Source organism: Argiope bruennichi, chromosome 8, assembly GCF_947563725.1.
Source record: "Argiope bruennichi chromosome 8, qqArgBrue1.1, whole genome shotgun sequence".
Taxonomy (NCBI): Eukaryota; Metazoa; Arthropoda; class Arachnida; order Araneae; family Araneidae; genus Argiope; species Argiope bruennichi.
The window spans coordinates 26,384,789-26,409,037 of NC_079158.1; the positions used below are offsets into that span (position 1 = coordinate 26,384,789).

The 24,249-nt window shown below is 30.1% G+C and overlaps 2 protein-coding genes across 2 annotated transcripts in view; both read left to right on the forward strand.

The window, feature by feature from the left end:
- The first annotated feature begins 3,235 nt into the window (after positions 1 to 3,235).
- LOC129980600 (zinc metalloproteinase nas-13-like) lies at positions 3,236 to 12,715 on the forward strand. Its single transcript, XM_056090981.1, has 5 exons — positions 3,236 to 3,248; positions 4,191 to 4,294; positions 9,206 to 9,281; positions 10,904 to 11,024; positions 12,652 to 12,715. Exons 1-5 carry the CDS (start codon positions 3,236 to 3,238, stop codon positions 12,713 to 12,715), a joined length of 378 nt encoding a protein of 125 aa, XP_055946956.1.
- A 647-nt stretch (positions 12,716 to 13,362) lies between these two features.
- Positions 13,363 to 24,249, forward strand: part of LOC129981378 (uncharacterized) — a 65,929-nt gene continuing 55,042 nt past the window's right edge. The window contains exons 1-3 of the mRNA XM_056092205.1: positions 13,363 to 13,529; positions 16,209 to 16,430; positions 20,388 to 21,173. Coding sequence (XP_055948180.1) covers positions 13,385 to 13,529; positions 16,209 to 16,430; positions 20,388 to 21,173 — 1,153 coding nt within the window. The 5' untranslated portion in view covers positions 13,363 to 13,384. The remainder of the gene's footprint in view (positions 13,530 to 16,208; positions 16,431 to 20,387; positions 21,174 to 24,249) is intronic.

Sequence of the window (24,249 nt, forward strand, 5' to 3'; positions counted from 1 at the left end):
AAAAGCTTAGATAATACATATTCTCGAAATAAGTTCAGGAAAAGTGCTAGAATCACACCATAGATCTATATTTTATAATGATCATTTACCAATGTATTGAATAGGGATTTGAAACAGAGGAAGGGAGAGACCTTCAACAGAGAGTTTGTGAGAAAGTTTCCGGGAGACCATTCTAGTTGGTTTAGTTAGGTAGTTCTGGCAAGCGGGTGGAGTCTTTTTATAGTACATTTTAAAATACACCAAGAAAAGAATAGCAAGTTATATATACATTTAAAAAAATAACTCTTTTTATAATTTCTTAATATTTAAATAATTTTTGCACATTTCATTCCAAAAAATTTATAATCAGAAAAACAATTTCTGAGCATTTTTTCTACAAAGTAAAAAGGATGCAACAGAATTATTGCAAAAATATTAACAAAAGCATAAAAATTAAAAAAATATATATATTAAAGCATATTAAAAGAGTTCAGTTCTAACACTTTTAATATGACCTTCGCCTTTATTTCCTTACTATCGATACATAACAATAAATTCTATTTTTAATTGCAGAATTCAATAGGCATTTGTTACACAAAAAAGTTTAACATTTTCCACTGAAAACATTTCACATTACGTTATATCATCAATGGCAACAAGTTTCTCCATTCTCGTGACCTGAATCTGCGTGAAATTTCAGAGGAAAAATTTTGTAATGCCGTAAGATAGATTTTAATTTCGGTTGTTACAATTTAGTCGCTGTCAAAAAGATCGTTGGTGCGGTGAGTTTGAAAATGATACTGGGTTCAATAATAGTTAGTTTACTATGTTTTGGTAGAGTTCAGGTGAGTATGTTTTTCATATTTATGATTATTAACCTCATTTTAATTATGATTATTTAGCTTATTAATTTCTTATATATAACCAATAAGACGATAAGCGATTTTTAAAGAATCAATTTTTCTATAAATAAAGATAAATTTTAATTTGCACGTTATTTTATACAAATTAACCTAATTAGTTTCCCTTTGGTTTTGATACAATCTGATACCAAAATGACAAGTTTTGATGATAGACAAGATAATGTCGCAATTAAATTTCCGAAGTTTAAACAAAAATTACTCAAAAATTAAGTAAAAATTGTTGCTTTTTAGTTTTATGGTTTAAAAATATATTCTCATAAAAACGATTTTTATACCATAATTTGTTTCTTATAAATTATAATATTAAAAATTTAAATTATAATGCATAAAAAATTAATTAGTTTTAATATTAAAAAATTATCATTTTAATAATATTAATGTAAATCTAATATCGCAACAATTTTTCATCCCTTTTAATTGTTATTTAAAATTTAATTTGATATAAAATCTGTAACAATGTTTTTTTGTTATGCCAAAATATTTCCATTATAACATAAAAAAATTTATTTGTATTTTTTCAATGTACATGCACGCACGCACACACACGAACATACATACACACATAGCGAGGTCATAGGTTTGGCATTTAATTCAGTTGTATTAACTTCCCGTTTTAAAACAGCACTAGGGCTATTTAGGACACCTCGTAATTTTGAACCACTGTCAGATGACGAGGGCGACACCTGAGCTGGTACAGCCCTCTCCAACCTTTCCCACCACACCAGAGGGAGGACGTTTGGCCCCGGCGGATTTAACGTGCACCAGATTTGCTTACACGGCGGTTCTTCGGTGGAATCGAATATGTTCAGAAAGGAGACAGTCAAGTTATTATATATGATCAATTTCTGAAACTTTACCTTTCAAATTATTGAATTTAAAAGAAATCAAAGTGAGCAAAGATATATCATACCAACAACGATCCTAAAAGTGACAGTAATCAGAAAAAACAAGTTAAGCAACTAAAAATATAGACATCTCACGAAATTAGTGCAATTAAAAAACCTTCCACATTAAGAAAAAGAAGGAAACAATCCTGATAAAGACACAACCACTCTAAATTAATGTTTTTGCTTAAACTACATGCTTTAAGCCATGTACGACACAACAATACTCAATCTCTACGGTGTTAACACTTACGTCTGGAAGTATTTTTATATTTTCTTTATGTTTTTAATACTACTTGTGGCACTGAAGGCACTGTTATTGTAATTGCTGTGTTATTTTTTTATAAACACCTTTTGACCACTATATCTTAAAAAGACTTTAAAGTTAAAAATGATAACACGAAAACAGTTCTATCTTAATAAGAAATAAATTACATAAAAATTAATTAAAAAAGGATATAATCGATGAGCTTTGTAGCCAATGATACACTTCTTTTCAATTTCTGTTTCTTTTGAAAAAGCTGCATAAAGTGAGTTACTTCTTCTAACAAAAGGGGATACAGATTTATCGCAATAGAGGCAATTGGTATATATCTTATATAAGGATATTTTTCAAATTGGATATTAGTTTTAAACTTGTTAATTATATTTCACTTAACACTTCATTTTTTTAAGTTACTTGATCTATATTCATGCCTGTTGCCACGATATTAAATAAATATTTTTTTATTGTCACGTTATTATTGCAGCTATATAATTAAGAATAAATTTTAAAAATAAGATAGATAAAGGAGTCAAGCCTGAAACATTCTGATGCTGATTCGCATTTAAATTAACATTGATCTATCGAATGAAATTAAGGAATATGAAGTATTAATGAATAAATCGATATAAAAATGAATTTTTACAAATAGAAGTCTTATTTTCAATTTGTACACAGTAGTTCGTATAGTTTTTAGAAACTGAGTGATGGCTAAATTTATTTTTTCTAGATGTATCATTTTAAAATTATATACGTATATTCTTTTTTAGGTAAGGGAAATCTTCGGTTTTCAGGACAACGAAGGTAATTATAATCCTTTTTTTTCTAATAAATTATTAAAGATTGTTTTTCTTTAAGTGATTAATAGTTAATATTTGATGGAAAACTTTAAATATTATTTAACTATTTATTGGAAATTGTTTGTTTCCAATATTTATTTAGATAATTTTTCGCTCTTTTTTTCCATTAACGAGTTACTGTGCAATAATCGCGGGTAGAAATCTGTTAATACATTTGCTTCTGAAGAATTTTTGAAATTATTTTTAAGAAGTATTTTCAAATTATGCATATTCATTGAAATGTCAATGAAATACTTTTTATGTTTTTTAAAAGCTTGAAATATTTGTGAAATAAATACTGTAAAATAAATACGAATGGAGTATTTTATGAAAAGTTAATCTTTGATAATGCAACATAAAGGTAATTATAATTGAAATGTGCCGTTGAAACTTTTTCCCTACCTAATATTTGATACCTTTTATACGCTTTTAAATTTTATCGGGAAAAGTGGCTTCGAACCAGGTAAATTTAAAGGTTTCCTTTCTCTCAAATAAATAATCTTTCACATCTGTTTATTATTGACTTCCTTTATCAGCTTAAAAATGAAGAATGATATCTGCATGATGCATATATTGTTTAAAAATATTAAAGCTTTTATTTAATCAAATACCACTTCAAAATGAAAGCTGGATAAATCAGTTTGTTACAGTTCAGAAAAAAATGCATTATTCATCTAAAATCAATTAAAATGAGGCAAAATATTACCTCCAATAGAAAGATCCATGAAAATGTAAAGTAAAACTAAATACACAAGTAGAAATATAACTTCCATAATTGTTTAAAAAATAATTTAGATTACGACATTTTATTTAATTAAACTTTATTTATCATCAATTATTGTTTCTAATTTTCTATGTATCGGCTAGCGAAAGAGTACTCTTCAGGAATAAAATCAAAACACTGCTACTAACATCAATAAATCTTTACATTTGACGGTAACTTTTAACTTTCACAAATCGTGTTGGGAATCGAATGAGCTTTGCTACTGCACTTCCTCAATAATGAATAATAGGTCTTATTCGGAATCATAGTACTTTTAAAGTTTTTATCTCCCTACGAACTGAGATATAGCGCTTTTTTTGTTTCCCTTGAAAACTGAAAACTTTAAAAAGAATTGCTTCAATTATCGATGGATTCTTGTTCTGTTGTATTCACAAATGAGACGACATTACTTATTTCTCAATACATATTTTGTGTTTGTTTTTGGACGCCATCAATGAAGTGATTGACATATACATTCATTTATTTTTTGTCAAACCTGAATGCAATTTTAATGAATTTCATTTTCAATTGCAAATTTAGATTACTATCTAGATGAAGATTCCCATGAAGAAGCAGCTCTTTATGCGAACGATATCAATACCGAAAAGGATCATTTGAGCATTCAAGTATTCACAAATGCAAAAGTTAGTAATGTTTTGGGCATTTTATCATTTTTTCCTTATTTTTCTTGTAAAGATTGGCAGTATTAGCTTAAAAAATATGATAGAGCATATTTAATTATATTGGAGAATTTTATTATATCATATATACTTTGAGCTGTAGATGAAACATTGATATTAAAACAATAGATAAAAAAATGTTAGTTTATGTAAGTTTTATGTTCTTTTCTTTAAAAACTCTATCTTATGACTAAGTAACAGATTCAAGCACATGGATTTGAGTTTTTAATTCCGAAATTTTTTTATCAATTTGGAGCAAGAATGGATGGTTTAAAAAATTTAATGCTACATTGTATCTCTGTTGTTATTAGAGATATATAAAAACATGATACAATATTTATCAACTAATACATGATGTCGCACAAGGTATACAGCCTCTAACATTTACAGATTCGGATAGAATACGTCAAGACGAGTATTTTCATATGTAACATGTGGATTCCCTGAATATAGCATCATAGTCTAATTAAGGTGTGATTCTTGTGTTATGAAAACTTTAAAAAATGAGAGCAAAAGTAAGTGAAAGTCAATACTTATTGAGAACTCTCAATACAACAGATTTTCGACATGTCGGACGTTCGATCAAATGAAATGGCAAAGTTTGGAATCGAAGTTCTCAATTGCTTTCTGCAAAAAATCTGTTCCAATTTCCTTGACCTCGGTTTCAATTGCTGCTCTCAAGTCATCTAATGTTGAGAGCTGTATGAGATACACTGTGTCTTCCAGATATTCCCATGTAAGATATTACACGGTTTAAGATCCGGGGGGGGGGAAGGTGCCCATTCTCTACCATTATTTGTTTTGTAATGGAATCTAACTCAATCAGTCTATCGTGAAAATGTTCAGCTAAGAGATCGAAGCTTCAAGAGTGCGGTGGGAGTCTAGCACCATCTTGCATAAAACAATAATCGCTTATATTGTCTATGCCATGCAAGAAGGGGATGACACTGCCATTCAAAAAGTCAAAATAAGCTTCACCGGTGACATTTTCGGTAAAAAAAAATGGCTAAATGATGCAATCGGCAGATAACGCACTTCAAATTGTGAGCTTGCCGGCGTCCTGGCATAGGGATAGAGCATCTTTCCCGTGGTATGGGCGTCCCGGGTTCGAGTCCCGGTTCGAGCCTGGTTGTTGTTCCTCATCTGTGTTCTATCTGTGAGCTGTGTGAATGTGCCTCCCTGTAAAAAGGGGTTGTGCAAGCGAATGTGACACATGAGTAGCGAAGTCGTACTCTTGGCCATTAGTAACAACAATAACAACAAATTGTGAGCCTAAATGGGTGCATTGGCCGAACTATTGTATGATGAGGACTTTCAGTGAGCCAGAATCTCCAGTTCTGTTTGTTAACATATCCTTGGAGGTAGAAATACGCCTCGTCACTGAACCAGGTCCGATTAAAATCAATTTCGCTACATTCAATTTTCTTAATCATGGTGTTTGTAAAATCAAACCTCCTTAAACCATCCAAATCGGTCAAAGGTTGATTGATTTGAATTTTGTGAGGGAGCAGAGCCGCATCCCTTCTTATTATCCAATGCACCGGACTTGTCAAGTTTTTGTGCCACCTGTCGTACCGAAGTTTATGAATTTATTTCTCACACTTCTTTCGCTTTCTGAACACTATCCTCCGTTCTTGCACGCATCTTTTTTTACCCTTCACATTTTCACTAGCACATTGTTCAACACAGTGCCAGTTTTTTTTAAATATTTCGTGCGTTCCTTTGATCGTCGTGCCATTTAAGTTATGATTGTCTTAGCCACACTTTGATATGTTTGTTGTTGTTTATAATGGCACTTGCCATGGGCAAGCTCGCTGACGAAGTCAGCGATTTTAAGCCAAGGGAGCGTCTCTAGTTTTAGTAGCGCCAATTAGGGCCAAGAGTACGTCTTTGCTACTCACGCATCACATTCGCTTGCACAACCCCTTTTTACAGGGGGGTACATTCACACATCTCACAGATAGAACAGATGAAGAACAACCATGCCCGAACCGGGACTCGAACCCAGGACGCCCATGTCACGGGGAAGACGCGCTACCCCTATGCCAGGACGCCGGCTGATATGTTTGTAGTTCATGATAAGTCAGCACTATGAAAACAAGTTCAATCGAATAGTTTCTCATTTCTGAACCACACCGAATAGGCACATTACGTAGTAATTTTTTAGTGAATAATGCGCGATGCATTCTCATCAAACCTGTTTTCTAATCTTACATGCCACTGAATATTCACTTACAGACTCATTGATTGCTCATTGGTAGTCGGCATATTCAGAGACTCCTCTCATTGGTTGCTACGAATTTGCACAGTTACCTTGGGAAGTTTCCATGCTGTGCATTCGTCGTATGCATCGTAATTTGGAATACTAACTGTCGGTTTCGAAATTTACGTTCTTCGTGTAATTAGACTATATATCAAAATGCTCATCTTAGCATGTTCTATGCGAATCTGCAAACATTAGACGCTGCATACCTTGTGGGACACTCTGTACAAATCTTATAATAATGAATAAGAATATCAGTAGATAGGAGTTTTTTGTGAAAGCATAACAAGTTTACGACAAAAAAGAAGAAAAAAATTAAAGTGAAAGAAGAATTAAAGCAATATGTTTTAAATTGTACCAATAATGTCAACAATTTCCTCACTACAGCCACCATGTTATAATATAAATTATTTCTGTTGCCAACATTCTTTTTTCTTCACATAATACAAAGATGAAAGCAATGATAAGGTTACAATGGATAGGAATTTTCATAGACTTCTCATATAACATTATCAATTAACGTTAAAAACCATCGTTTAAAATTCGTCTTAAAACAAAATTAAAATATCATCGTAATTATGATATAATTTCTAGGTCTCTCCCATTTTTTTTCGATTTTACAAAATTAACCTATATAAATTATGTAACTTATTTCCCCACAAGACATTTTAATCCTAACTCAGGAGAAATTAATAAATCCAACTCAAATGAAATATGCTGTAGCTAATATTGCTTATTTGCTTGATTTTATCGTTTTGTGTTTGCTTTTCGTTGATTATATAACATCGAAAATCCAATTAAGCACTAATTAGAAAGAAGCTTTCGAAAACAAACACCGAATTCGGCCTTGGAAGATGGAAACTTGCACCCGAAGCGATTTTTCTGAACTTTTAATTAAAATTTTAATTAATTAAAAATTTAGCCAAATGTTACTATTTTCGACGATAAATTCTGAGCATATTATTGCAAGAGAATGATTTTTTTTATATCGTTTCAATAATTAATAAATTGTTTTTCTTATGATACCAATTAAGTAGTCATAGAAACTTCTCCCAAATTTTAAAAAAATACTTTCCTCCTAATTTCCAAAACTAGATTATATTGTTATTTCGAAATTAGAAACGTTTTCTTTATTTCCTCTGATATTTAAGCGCGTGATTTTATTCCAATTTCTAGCATATAAGACGAATAAAAAAGTAAAGTTACAGTAGAGCGACATCATAAAAGATGCATGAACAAAACACTTGCACTTTTAATAGCGCTTGATGTCATGGGATCGCCTCCATTAGAAATGTTCATGCACTCAGTAAATAAAGTTTAAGTAAGACAGTTAAAATAACACGGTTTTAATGTCTGTCAACTTGGCCGAATCATGGATATGAGGTTATATCTAAACAATTTATCTGAAAATATATGTAACCAATATTTCCGACGGAATAGCTAATCGGCTATATGCGACTAATTTTTAATTAAAAAAAATACCTGGATAAAACAGGGGGGGGGGGTCCAAGGGTAATTATTTGTCTGTGAATTAAATTAAAAAAGCATGTATTAAATTAAAAAGCTATCACAGATTTAATTGTATACAAACTCACAGTAGAAGAGTTTATTTTTCAGAAATAATGTGTGTCGCTTGGAATATAGAGTTGTTTGAATATTTACTTTAAATACTCATAAGGTTTATAATTTTGTACAATGCCTTTTTGTTATTTTAAATATTCAAAAAATATAATCTATTTGCTATTATTGTATGAATCATGCCTTATAACATTTAATATTGATACTCATGTATCTGATTGCTGAAAGATTGTAAGCTTTTATTTAGTTATATTAGCATTGTATATTTTATTTGGCTTATTCTTTTCTTTAACTTATTGATAAACAGTTGATTGAAGTGCCGTCCCTCAATTTGCATTTTTTGAGGCCTTATTCTGTTGTAAAAATTACTTATTAAAGTGCTATCCCTTCATTTGCATTTTTTGAGGCCTTATTCTGTTGTAAAAATTACTTGTTTATATATACAGAACAAATTTTCTCCATCATTTTAGAAATATCTAGTGGATAAATATATATGAAAAAAAAATGTTACAATGAACAACAGTAAAGGCAGTAGGAGTTTTTAGAACAAAGGAAGACATGTTTCACTATCAAGTATTCTGGCTTTAAAAGTGCTGAAGAGCCAATGATTCATTAAAGAAATTTTTCTTTTGCTTACAATCACTTTCAAGTTGATTGATAGAATTTCGATATTTGGTTGATTAATAAAAAGGCAAGTAGACATGGATTCGTGAAAATAAACACGAATTTTGTAATGAAAGATTTGGTAAATAATTCTGTCACAATTCTTTTGTTAAATTAATGAATTAATTTTTTTAGTGAAAAAAATTAATAAAAAACTGAGAGTTTAAAAACATGTTAACACTTTTCTTATGATTTCTTAAACATTCTATTAAAAATTTAAATTAAAGTTTTTATCTTTCTAAGAATTCGATTCGCTTAATTGAGAGAGGAAATAAATATCTTTGAGGATTCATCTTAATGTTATTTCTCTTATGCATTTCTTACAGAGTGAGATCTTTTAATACTTTTTAAATAAAATTTCCCCCCCTCAGGGTAGAAATGGTCTTAAAAATCCAGAAAGTCTGTGGGAAGATGGAAAAATACCTTACCAACTTTCTAATAAATATGGTAAGAATTTTTTAATTAATATTTCTATTAACTGTTGAGTGTCGTTAGTATACTATTAACCGTTTAATCGGCAAATGGTGAAAAGACATTGAAAATTTTTTTTTTGGGTACACATATTAAATAAGTAGAATGTGTAAAATATATTTAAGCTTTCTTATTTATTAAACTTATCTTAATTAATCAATTAATTTGATTAATTTTCGATTTATAAAAATTTGAAAGTGTTTACTCTACATAATCTCACAGTCAAATATTTTTACGTATACAATATTTATCTTTAAGAACTTTATGTATGAGAAAGAAAAAAATCTTGTTAGAACAATAAGCATCCACGGCCGTCTGTAATTCTGTGTAGAGATTGAATAATCTGTTTCTTTAGTGGGTATTTAAATCCTAAATTCTAATCTCAGAAACAACTAATTATTTAAAAAAATGTTACATATTGAATCTACAATAGAAGTACTGTTGTTAAATAAAACTTTCATTTACAGTTCTATGTTTTTCATTTTTAAAGCATGTTCAAGTTGTTTCATTTTTAAAGCATGTTCATGCTTCATTTTTAAAGCATCACTGCGAATAATTTTCTTACTATGCTATTTTCCGTGTTTCACACCTAAATAAATTATTATTTTTAGCATGGCAATAAAAGTATGCTTTAAAAGTCTTTAAATTTTTTTATTGATTTATATTAATTTATTATTGTTAATATAAAGGAATTTTGAAATGAAAATTTAATTTCTAAATTTCTCTTAAATTATAGAATCTGTCAAATAGCATTTCTTACATGGAATCCAATCTTAAAAAAAATAACCTATTTAATGATAATTATGATTGAAAAATATTTTATTACTCCATCGTCATTAAGAATACATAAATGCACAAAATTTATGAATTTCTACTCATAAAGAAGAAAGAGATATACCAATTACAAAATTCCTCTTTTATAAAGATCAGACAAGTATAGTTAATGAAATCTTGTAAAAATAGGATGGAATTTTTTTAATTAACGGCCAAAATTGATTGGAAAAAGATGGCTTAAAGCCCCTGTTTGACTGATAATTATCAGGGCAGTGGTGGCCTGGTGGTAAGGTCACGCTTACCGGAAGGTTACAGGTACGAGGCTTGATTCCACCGAAGAACCATCGTGTAACCGATTCTGGTGCACGTTAAATCCGTCGAGGCCAAACGACCTTCTGCTGGTGTGGTGTGGAAGTTTGAAGAGGGGGCGCCAACACAGATGCTGTTATCATCATCTGACCGCTATTCACAACTACGAGGTTCGTTCCAAAATAATCCTAGTGTTGCTTTAAAACATGACTTTAATAATACTGAAAACTAACCTGATAACTATCATGAGTTAATAGTATTACTAGTCATAAAAATCATGATATTTGTAAATGAACATTTTATAGAATGTGTATGAGTTTCTAAAGGCATCCAGGAATTTTCTTCTCCTTGGAACATTTAATTCCTTGTTAAGATGTATAAAACGTATATTTTATATTCTTTTCTGACTCCTCAATAACTTATATCTGACAGTAAATCACCAACGAATTCATAAAACCGAGATTATCTTTTCACTCTGCCTATTTCCATAAGCTCCGTGTTCTTTTATTGAACAGATGCAGAGGAGAAGGCAATTATTCTGGAAGCGATGGAAGAATTTAAGAATAAAACATGCATCCACTTCGAGCCCGTAGAAAAAGAAGATCCGCCTTTTATTCGCATCGAACCAGGTTCAGGGTAAGTTCACTTATTCAGATTAATCCCTTCAATCAATCACCTTGCTAAGCCCCTCCAACAGTATGCACGGATTTATTTGTTTATAATAAATTTTCTTCCGCTTGATACTTAGATGAAATTTTAAAGTACCTTTATAACTCTTACTGAGAATGAGGCATCACTACATTGTTCCTGATTACAGCAAAATGCATGCTTTTGATTGTGCAAAAGACAACGGTAAATTCATCACGTGCTTTACTTTCTTAAAAGAAGCTATTAAAAATAAGCTATCAAGACTTCCATCAATAGTTTCTACAAATTAATTCGTTTTTTAAAAAAGAACCTCAGAAGCAATGACATTTTGAAACATTTAAGGTCTTTTATACAATTATATTAATTACGGCATTCAGCAATGTATCATTAAATTATATCTTTGATCCTCTGTAGTTATTGGCTGCAATGAAAAGTAAAAAATGGAAAACGGAAAGTTACTAAATAGATGAGTTGAATACTTTCATACACATATATGAGTTGAATACTTTCTATAGCACTGATTAGATTATACCATGTTTCATGCATCATGCATATCTCATACATAGAAGCATCCTCGCTATAGAACTAAGATACGATATACGGAAAGCGCATCTTCAATCAATTCCTGCTATGTTATTATGCTAACCAAAATGCTGAGACGAGAGGCATGCTGATCATTATAAGAATGCTGAGATCTAGAGGTTTTTCAGTCCTCAAATACGAGTTATCTAAATAAAGAGTTTATTCATAAGAGTGAAATTAATATTTTTCAAATTCATTACATTATGTAGTTTAAGGAAAGCATTTTATCATACAGAATCCTACAGTAAAAATAATATTTAAAATGTAGCTGAAAAGCTGTCTGGTTTAAAATTGAGTCAAAGTGCATGTTTTGGAAACAAAATAATAGAAATACAAGATGTTAAACGTCAATTAAATGAACAATTAAAGATATTTTACATGAACTTCATTGTAAACAACAACAAGAAGAAAACATTTGTTCAAAATGCCAAATAGGGATTAGTTTTCTTATTGCATATTTGATAATTATTTACTGAGATTATTTTTTCTTGCTACACACATAACAAGAGTTATATAATTTCATTAATATTTGTAACATTCTATGTATTTAAATTAAGTTAATTCATTGTTGAACTTTGTCCTCATCCTTCCTACAATAATCTTTTCACACACTATGGAGTCTGCTACAAGATTATTTTATTCATTATGCCACTCATATATCTGTATTTGAGGGCAACAACCAACTTCAAGTAACTATTGAAAAATGAATATATGAACTCATGCCCATTAATACAAAGAGGTTGGGAACTCCACTTACAAACTTTTTGAAATGACCATACTTACCAACACAATTGGTTTCAGCATGTTTAGATGCATGGCACGAGAAAAGCAATGGTAGACTCAGGATATCATTCCTAGTGTAAAATTAAAATAAATAGTACACCAGAAAAAATATATATTGAACATTTTTAATGAAATTTAAATTTGCAATATCACAACTGCACGAAAAACATCATGCGAAACGTTCGGCATATTTTTTGAACATGATATTTTCAGTTATTCCAAAGGTTTATTGTTAATATTGTGCTTCTAGCCCGGATATTCCTCATATTGCGGCATTTAGTGTTGTTATTCATATGGCTATTACGTTGATGTGAATTTGTATTTAATTAAACTCGTATTGTATAATTTTTCTGTTGAACCCTTTTCTTTGACTTACTACCCTGGAAAAGAGCTCTCTGTAGTGATTACCTCTTTAACTCATGACCCACAATTCTATTACAAAAGTTATTTGTCTTAACAAGTCTTTTGGCATGTCTTTTGAACATGATATTTTCAGATATTCCACAGTTTTATTGCTAGTACCGTATTTCTAGCCATGATATTCGCCATATTGCGACATTTAAATGCTGTCATTCATGCTGTTATTAAATTGAATTGATGTGAATTTGTATTTCTCTTAAACTTTTATTGTATACTTTATCTGTTGCACCCTTTTCAAAATAGCTCTTTGTAGTGATTACCACTTGAGTTCACGACTCCTATTTCTATTACAAAAGTTGTTTGTCTTAATATGAACGATCATCCTTAAAAATATATCAATGAAGCTCTGGAGCATCTCTATAAGGTAATCAAAATTTCCAGATGAAAGCCATTCATTCTGAATGAGGTTATCCATTAAGATTAACTATGAGAATATATCTCATTAATTATAGAAAAAAAATTGAATTACTGGGTATTATGGAATGCATGATTAATTGAAAGAAATGCAATATTTTGATGTCAGTTTTATTCCCAGATGCAGTGCCACTGTTGGCAGGAGCGATATGGGAAAAGTATCCTTGGGCGATGGCTGCAAAGACAAAGGAATCGTTATTCATGAGTTAATGCACACTTTGGGCTTCCTTCACGAGCATAGCAGGCCTGACAGAGACGACTACGTTGAGATAATTTGGGAAAACATCAAAGAAAGTGAGTTAATTGTTGAACACGATAATGAATAATTCCAGGCTGGATACTATCAATTCACTGCTTGCTAAGTTCCCTAACTCACATTTTTGAAAATTGTTCAAAATGTTCCGTATAGGTTTGGTTTAATTTAGTTATATAAACGTACTGCTTTAAAGCAACACTAAGGTTATTTTGGGACGAGCCTCGTAATTTTGAACCGCGTTCAGATGACGAGAACGACACCTGAGCTGACAACCTGTCTCCAAATTCTCGCATCACACCAGCACACTTGGACATTTGGCCGAGATGGCTTAAACACAGACCAGACCGTTCTTCGTTGGAACCAGGTCTCGAATCTGGAGTCTTCCAGTACCGAAGACGAGACTTTACCACTAGGTTACCATGGCCCCGCAGAGATCGGTGGGCCAAAATTACTAAATTTGGTACGCAGTTGTTTTTTTCTGTAATTAATGTCCTATAATAAAGTGGTTTTCAAAATTTCAAATAGATTTTTAAATAAAAATTGATTGAAGTTTTAAAGCTTTCCTCAAAAACTTGGGAGCGCAAAATAGCAAAGAAAAAAAACCGGTTTTTAACCCATTTCATAATATTTAACTTTTCAGTGATATCAATTTTATTACCGTGGAAATTTTTTCTTCTAATATTCATAAATCACGAGACATGGGATTTTTAATTCATCAGCATTGGAATTCATTTCAATGACTATTACAACTAAAACATCTTTATTAATAAATTATCTAACGTGTTTAAGGTCTTTTTATAGCACACAGGTTTAACTTGAACGAACTATACAGTTCGCTTATGTCAAATATGCATTACAAGCGAGGCATTAAAAATATTAAGGAAAAATAAATTTCTACCTCAAATGAGTTACAAACGAACTTGATACCGTAATTTAGCTAAAAATCATGGAATGTATTTTTTAAACAATAATACGGTTTGTTTAACGGCTTATTAATATTAATAAAAATCTGATCCAAACAGTTTTGTATCATTTTATTAATTGTAATTATCATAAATTATTATTCATTATCATAAATAATTATTCATTACCATAAATAATTATTCATTATCATAAATAATTGTTTCATTTTGTTTGGCCATAAACATTTGAGGAATATATTTTAATGAATATATTTAAGTGTAGAAATAGTAAGTGTTTAAATTTTTAATCCATCAAGCTGAAATTGTATAATTCAGACTTCTACTACTAAGAAAAATCTACTTACTAAGAATTGTATCCATATAATTCTAATATAATCTTATTTTTGAATAAAAATTAAGATTATTTTTTTATGCTAAAGGATAGATATTGATATTTTATATTTGCTAAAAGATAGAAAAATATTTTTGAAATTTTATATTTGTGAAAAAGTGTTTCTTAAGAATCAACCATTAAATGCCAAGTATGGATCCAAATAATATAAGAATGAGATTTAATATATTTTGAGAATGAGATTTAAGCTCTAATGTTTGTTGTTGTCATTAAATATGTTACTAAGCCAATTTATGCGTGTACAGGGAAACACCAGTGCTGATAAGGAAAAAAAAAATAATTAAAGCTCCTTGTACTTTTGACTGCATGCTCTTTTTGTTGCGCATGTACATAAAATACCACATTTTATTTTGAAATTTTGAATGAAAAGTTGTCTATATTTATCGCTATCCCCAATTTTTAAGTTTATATTTATAGCTGTTCGATTTTAATTCATCGTATCCGATTGGCATTAAGCTATTTTTTATTGTAAACAAAATATAATATCATTAAATAACTTAAGGCAATCTGTCTAAAACAAAATATAATATCATTAAATAACTTAAGGCAATCTGTCTAAAACAAAATATAATATCATTAAATAACTTAAGGCAATCTGTCTAAAACAAAATATGATTTTTAAAGAATTTTTCTTGTGATTTATTCAAAAAATGAAAGTTAGGTTATGTGTAATAGTTGCAGAATGATGGCAGTGGTAGAAAGTCCTGATTTCGGTCAACGTAACCCTTCACATAATATCTTACTATTAAACTTTATTTAATCAGAAGGGTATTATACGAATGCATACAACACAGAAATAAAAATTAGGGTTTAGAACAATATCATATTTAATAGAATTAACTGTTCGTTTTAGGATCCCAATGCTAGCACTTTTCAACGATTGTACTTCGCTAAGGAGTGGTACGCAGACAAATGAGTGGAAATTAAGTCTTCTGATTCCGCGACTAATCTCAGTTCAATCTATTGATAAATGCACATATTTCCTTCTTCCATTTGTCTTCTTTTTCAAAGAAATAAATGCTTCCAGACGCATGTATAAAACCGAATTTCCGAATTCAAGAATAAGTAATAGGTTAAAAGAAATGCAAGCACGATGTATAACAAAAATTGAGAGAACATATTGGTAGAATAGTGCATTTAATAATAGTTCTTCTCTGCCATTGGCCAATATATGACATCAGCAAAAGGGCGGTATGAATATGAATGCAGAAACAGTTAACCATCATAGATAGTGATGATAAAAAAGTTAAAAAAAATCATTTAATATAAATTATCAAAAAAATCAAGCATTTAAGATTTAAATAACGGTAATATCTGCTTTATATTAACACAGCCTCGATTTATACATTTTTATACTTTTGGTGCATCAAGTATATTCATTCTGTATTTTATTTTTATTTTAGAACACAAACAAAATTTTGAAAAGAATTCGCAAGATGAAGTACAAAACGGAAGTATAGGCTACGATTATAATTCCATCATGCATTATGGAGAAAACAATTTCGCCAAGAATAGGAGCATTCCTACCATAAAACCACTCAAAGAAAATGTGACCATTGGTCAAAGGGATGGATTCAGTGCAAATGATATTGAAAAAATTCTTGAACGCTATGAGTGTGGAAAAGGTAAATGGTTTATTGTTAAATTACACAAATACAGAACTGTTAAATTGCAGAAGTATTGCAAAATTACACAAATAATTCTCTTTTCAAAATTATTTAAGAACTTTATTGTGTATCTGGCTCAATACAAAATTATTGTAGTGACAAACTGATAATTTTAGAGAACATGAAAGTATCTGCATATTGTTAAACTCGTGCCATTGATACACAATAATTACGTGGCAAACACAAGAGTGCAATCTTTGAAGATTTATTTTGGAGACTAATCGCTGGGAGGCGATTAATATACAAGTACCATAAAAACCGAATGTTATTTTGGACGATTTTCCCCATCTGGTTAAAACCAGAATTTGACAGAGCTATTTTCCCCATTTGGTTAAAACCAGAATTTGACACAGAGCTATTTTTCTCATCTGGTAAAAACCAGAATTTGATACAGAGCTCTAATAATAATTGTAAGATTATATACTTATAATATTATTAATAATTATAATATTATCATATATTTAGGTCATTGCCTTTATGAATTATCGGGTATACATATTGATAAAAGCACAGAAAGACAGACCCTTGGACGGAAAAGATTTCAAATTGCTTTAATGTTGTTGTTTCTTATGGCACTTGCCATGGACAAGCCCGCTGTTATGAAGACAGCGATTTTAAGCCGGTGAGGGAGCGTCTCTTGTTTTTATAGTAGTGCCATCTAGGGCCAAGAGAACGACTTAGCTACACACAAGTCACAACCCTTTTTACGGGGCGGATTTCATTCACGCATTTCATTCACTCATTCACAGATCATAATTTTGACCTGAATCAGAGAACGATCACCCCTGATCCAGTACCCCCAGTGGTATTACTCTCAACATGGAGGACTTTGTGACCACGACAGATTTATACTCGCGTCAGCTACCAAGCACGCGGGGAATCTTCGACCGGCGGGGTTCAACTCGCAACCTAAGGGACGCGAATCTAACGCTCTACCAACCAGGCTATCTCGGCTTTAATGTTAAATCTGGGTACCGAATTGTACCTATATAGCCCTCTTCATTTTGTATTTATCACGATCACTTGTATTCAGACAGTCAGACAGATAGACTTCCTCTGAATGGATTTGTTCAATGTAATCCACAAATTTGGTGTAGATACCATTGGCCAAATTTTCATATGCCTTGCTCAAAGCACTTTTGTATTATCGCCATCACAGACAAACAAATGATCGAAAATAATTCCAAATTGTGCTTTTTGAACTCAGGAAGCTCTAAAGATTCGACAAAATATCGAATTCATATATTTTGACTGGTACGATATTTCTTTTTTTTTGTATAGTTTATATACGAGAAAGCATCAATCATAAAATTTTACCACGGCAATGTTTATTGGTTGGCACAGTATCTGAAAATTGCAATTTTATGATATAAAATTAGCTCAAAATACTCTAATGAGCAGACCGTTGGACGCAGAGTTGCCTAATTTGGAAGATTAATTGCTTTTGGAATGTAAATGCTCACAAGTGAAATTATTTAAAAACTTTAAACTGAAAATCTATCGAAATTTTTACTTTTTTTCGTAAATAATTTCAAAGTTCTTAGAACAAAAAAGTATTTTAACTCTATTTGAAAAATTGAAAAAAAAAAAACTATTCAATGAAACCAATTTTATTTTTTAAAAAATATAAAAGCTTCATTCTCAATTTTAATAATTTTTCTTAAATATTTTTGAAATATATTTTACAACAATATTTTTCATCGTTTCTGTTATTACACTTACATACGTGAGTGCTGTGTCAGTATCAATTTTTATATTCACTAAATAAACATTTTAAAAATAAATGTTTATGAAATATTATTTAAATAATTTTCAAAAATCTGAAAAAAAATATCACTGAATAGAGGAAATTTTAAAAATAAATAATTATAGCTTAAAACATCCTACTTTGACACTTCGGAATAGTGATTCGGTTGCAATTTTTTATTAATTTCTAAATCTACTTCACATTAATATATTAGTTTTCCATCAATTAGAGACTTATTATGAAATGATTATTAATTTTATTTACTCGTTGAGTACTTTCTTTATTCTAATCAGACTTCTAGAATTTCTTTCTTCAGATTTTCAGATTTTTTGCAGTCTGAATCTGGAGATATTTCAAAATTAGGTTTACAGTTCAATATTAGATCGGACTGAATTATTACCAATTTATTTCATGTGCGTATTTTAGAAAATAAAACATTTTTTTCGATTTGAGTATTTCCATAATATTTCGAGATTTGGATTTATCTTCATCGCATAATAATAACAGATGAATATGAATTTCGAAACAATGCTTTCTTTTTTTGATTTATTGGTAAAAAAAAGAGGATACAGATTTAGTGTAGATTTATTTACGATTTTAAAGTAAAGATAAACCCCTCAAATTTTATCTATTTAGTTAGTCACAGACTCACTGCACATTGATGGATTTTATACAAAATTTGACATCTGATATTTTGAAGAAAAGGCCACAAGTCAAACGTGATTCATCTAGTTAGTCTCATTTTCCTGTTATTATTTTCACTCATCAGCATTCTCTAAAACAAAGAGATCTCTTTAAAGCGAATTTTTTGATAAAGAACAGTTTTTTTTTTGGCATTTCTGTATACCCACACTCCGCGCACAACAAAATATGCGAAAACATAAATTAACAATAGAAAAATCATTTTTTATAATACTTGTAATAGTTGAGTAAAGTTTCGAACCAGCGAGAATGGTCACCCTAAAACTTTCTCGCATACACTCAAATAAACTTCTCAAGATAGGGAACGCCTGGCATGGCATTGGCGTACAATAGTTACGAAATTTTAACCTTTGGCTAGAATTTAGCTTTTTTTACTGAATCTATCGTATTATTCTTGGCGAGGTATTTGGCGGTTAATCCCTGGAATGCGGTTAATAATGTCCAAAATCGAATTTGAGTTTTAGACACGTTTTTCAAAACCGTTTGAAACAAAAATGTGACACCTAATTACACTTGTAGTCACAAAATCCATAACAAAGATATATTTAAATCATTGCAACTTTGAGTTATCTAGTTTACAGGTTTCTGAAGGGCCGTGGTGGCCTGGTGGTAAGGTCACGGCTTCGGAACCGGAGGGTTTCAAGTTCGAGACGCGATTCCACCGAAGAACCGTCGTGTAAGGGGGTCTGTTGCACGTTAAATCCGTCCTGACCAAACGTCCTCCCGCTGGTGTGGCGTGGTGTGGAGAGGGGGGGTGCCAGCTCAGGTGTCGTCCTCGTCATCTGACCGCGGTTCAAAATTACGAGGTCCGTCCCAAAATAGCCCAAGTGTTGCTTCAAACGGGACGTTAATATAACTAAACCAAACCAAACAGGTTTCTGAAAGTACAGACTGCTTGATACTTGTCTTCACTACATGTATTAAATCTGTGTACCGAATTTTATTCATTTAACTCTCTTCGTTTTATAATTATGTTGTTAACTTCTAGCCGGACAGCCTCTGCATAGGTTTTATTCAAAATTTGATAGATATCTGAAAATTTGTTGTGAAGACTGTATACCAATTTTCAACCGTCTAATTTAAAGCGTTTTTGAGTTCTCTTTATCACAGACAGACGGACATTGTTTAAAAATATGTGGTTTGAACTGAGGAAGGTCTAAAACGTAGAGATTCGTCAAAAACTTGAGATCATATTTTTTGACAATTACTATATTTTCTCTACACTACATATACGAGAAAGTAAAAAATAAGCCGTTACAAACTTTCAAGATAATCCAGAATCATTAGCATAAATTGAATGATATATCTTGTTTATTGAGTCTTGTCAAAGTTTATTAAGAATGCGGTTTACTGCCTCGACTGAAGTGCAAAAAAGTTTAATAAAAGTTAATTGAGTTATATTCAGGTTAATGACTATGTAACCTTATATTAAAAAGTGCATGAATATTTATCTTTTTTCTTTCCAGTAATAACTACGAATAATGGGAAATCGACCACGACAACTCCTACAGATCGTCCAACTACTTCTGCTAAAACTACTCGAACCATTCCTACCCTGTCGACTACGACGCCTGATAGTGGGAAATCGACCACAACTCCTACAGATCGTCCAACTACAGCTAAAACTACTAGAACCACTCCTGCCCAGTCGACTACGACGCCTGATAGTGGGAAATCGACCACGACAACTCCTATAGATCGTCCAACTACTTCTGCTAAAACTACTCGAAACACTCCTACCCAGTCGACTACGACGCTTGATAGTGGGAAATCATCATCTGTAAAGATGAAATTGACGACTGATGGACAGAATTCATCACTTGTAACGGAAGAAAAGACGACTGATACTCGGATTTCATCATCTGCAAAGGAAAAAGAAACGACTGATGGTTTGAATTTATCACCTGCAATGGAGGAAGAGACGATTGATGGTCGGAATTCATCACCTGCAAGTGCAACAACACTTCAAACTACGAGAAAGATTATTGCTATGACAACAGAGACTCAAAAGACAACACAAACAGAAAATAAATTGAAAGCTCTGCTGGAAAAATTAGCAAATGCTATTGCTAAAATGGCGGTAGCAAACGCAAAGACTCCACGAAGCAGGACGACAATCGACACACTCGCTTTAGTGAAAGGAAAGACAACACTTGGTCTCACTACAATGACAAAGCTGGCGGCAGCAAGTTTGAAGACGATGCCAAAACTCACCACAATACTCTCCAAAAGCACTTCGCAGAGCGATCCAGGTATTACCATTTCACATAGAATTTTTTAATATAACTGCCATACGAAAGCCTAATAGAGATGAGAAAATTTCTATTTATTATTGCTTTTAAACTCAAATTAGATATGCTTAAATTATATTTTGGTTTTTAAATTGGATTTACGGTAAATGCAATTATGCCATTATTCAATATTTCATTTTTATACAACATGTAGGTTAAGAAAAGTCAAAGAATACTTAAATTATTTTCTTCACATTAAAAAAAAGGTCATATCCTTTCAGAAAATGATTTAAATTGTTCATAAGATTGATTTGTTAATAATTTGTTTTATACGATTCATTTAACTATAAAATAAAACTCTCCTTTCAGAGAATGATTTAAATTGTTTATAAGATTGATTTGTTAATAATTTGTTTGATAAGATTGATTTAACTATAAGATAAAATTACAAAAAAAGAAAAGAAAAAAGAAGTATTGAATGATCTAACACTGTACTGCAAAACGATTGAAAAAAAATCTGAAAATGTTCTTAACGTCCCTACTCTTTCAACTAGCTTGTACGGTTACATATGCTTCTCAATTTGCCAGCCATGTTAAATAATCTCACAAGTTTAATAATTATAATTAACTAGCTAAAACTGCAATATTAATTGTTTAATTACACTATAATGACAATATAAAAAGATAACTAATCATTACAATTATCAACGGGTTACTGAATCATATTTAAACGAAGGAAACCAAGGGCGATTTGAAAATTGAATTTAGTAAAAACGAATTCCCTCAATTTCATAAATATTGGATGTTATATTCGAAAATGAATAATTATGATGCCAAGAAAATTATTATATTCATAATTTAAAGATTAACACATTAACTTATAATTAAGTTCCCAAAATATTAAAACTAAACTGTGCAAAATTTCAGAATTCTAAAACATTAAACAGTGACTGAAAAATCCATACATATATAAAACACTAACTTACGACAGAAATTGCTCTTTTTCTTTATCGTCGAATTGCTACAGTCAAATATAAACAAACCATTATTTTATTGCATGTTTTTATAGTTATATTGCTCAACACTTCGCGTAGCAGATTAATGGAGCTGCAAAATTATATTAGAAATGTTCTGGAGACGATTCCCTGTGTCACAAAAAAGTACATTCAATCTGGAATCAATACAAGAGTAAAAAAAATAAAAAAAAAATCAAGAAATAGATTTTTGACAGAAAGCTTAATCTGTCGCCAGATAGGTAATTGGTGACTTGCCTATGGAAACTGATGTTCATATCTTCCAAATCAATTACAAAAAGTTTTTGTATTATCTTACGAATAATTTTTATTATCTATAAATTAGCTTTTTTATGATATCAATTTCAATTCTGTTAAATTTTTCTATTAATTTTAATGGTATTTTAAATTTAATTTGATACACTACATGTTGCAATGCTTCAATAGAATTCAAACTCATTTAATGAAATATTCAATCGCATGCTTTTATCGATCACTGACCCCATTTACAGTTCCGCTTTTATTTCATAATATATACACTTTTTAATTTGCATTAAACAGCTTCAATTTAATTCATGTTTTTTAATAATGTCAAATAAAAAGGTGAAATTTTAAAAAAGGCCTTTTTTTAAATGCATCCCATAAATAATATAAAAGTCTAAAGTCAATAAACTGTGTGAAAAAACTGGTCGCCAAAGACGGCTAATTGATTATAATATTTCATTTTGAAAAAAAAATAAACATATAAACATATCAAAAATAAAAATTGGTTCTGCTAATTGTGAAATATAAACATTAATAATTATTTTGATATATTCATTGATTACAAATTAATATATATATATATATATATATATATATATATATATATATATATATATATATATATATATATATATATATATATATATATGAAAACTTTCTTGGAAGAAATGATATTTTTTCTTGAGATAAATTCCATCTAAATTATTTAATACGCATTACTTTAAATAAATGTATAAAACTTTTTCAATAATAATGAAATTTTAAGATTACAAAAGATACCTGCAAGATGAGCAAAAATGGATGTAAAAATATCCTTACAGAATCAAAGAATACTGTTACACTATTAAGTGCTTTTCCGAGATTTTAAATTTGGAGATTTAAATTATGAAACCTTGAATATTAGCATTATTACTTTTATAAAACTAACCAATTTTCTTATCAACTACTCTTAATGATATTATTGCAAACATTGTTTTGTTTATCAGGGATTATTCTAAGAATGTTGAATTTTTTATTAAAAAAAGTTTTTGATATAAAAAAGTCAGACATTCAAAAGCTTAAGCAAGAAATTTTGCAGATGCTTACAATGGAACAAATTTCTTTTATGTATTAAATATTTTAATTTTAAATTATGTTTATTTGTATTAAAACTTCCTACATTTTTTTAACAATGTACAGCAATTTTACATCCATTGCAAATCGGTGTATGCATCATTGAAAAGTAAATCAGTATTTATAAATCATAATAATATAATTTTATTCCAAATAAAGAAGAAAATGGGATCAACCATTACTCCTTCTTTGATGTTTTGTGAATACGATAATAGTAATTACGACAACTATTTTAGCTCATAATATTAATATGAAAAAAATGGCTGGCAAAAAATTTATCTTAGTGGTTACAAATTAGACATGCTTAAACTTGAATTCAATATCTAAATTAATTAGAAAAGACGTTATGATTGTGCCTCTTAATTCGCATTTATTAGATTTCCAGCAATTCAATTTAACATTTTACAGCTCTTTTACATTAAATTTTCTGAACATGTATAATATATGAGGCAATACTATTTCTTTAAAAAAGCATGATTTTAATTTAATTGTAAGAAATTTGAAGCAGTATTTCAATGATGCATTTTATGCCATTACATCTCCTTTTTGATGTAATGGCATAAAATGAATTTCCACTCTTTTAAAGAAGAAATACTTTAATTTGATTTTTAAATACAAAATAAGACAGCATTGAGTAAATATTTATGCATTGAATGAATATGCATGCATAATAAATGTTTCATTGCAAAAGACATGAAATATTTATT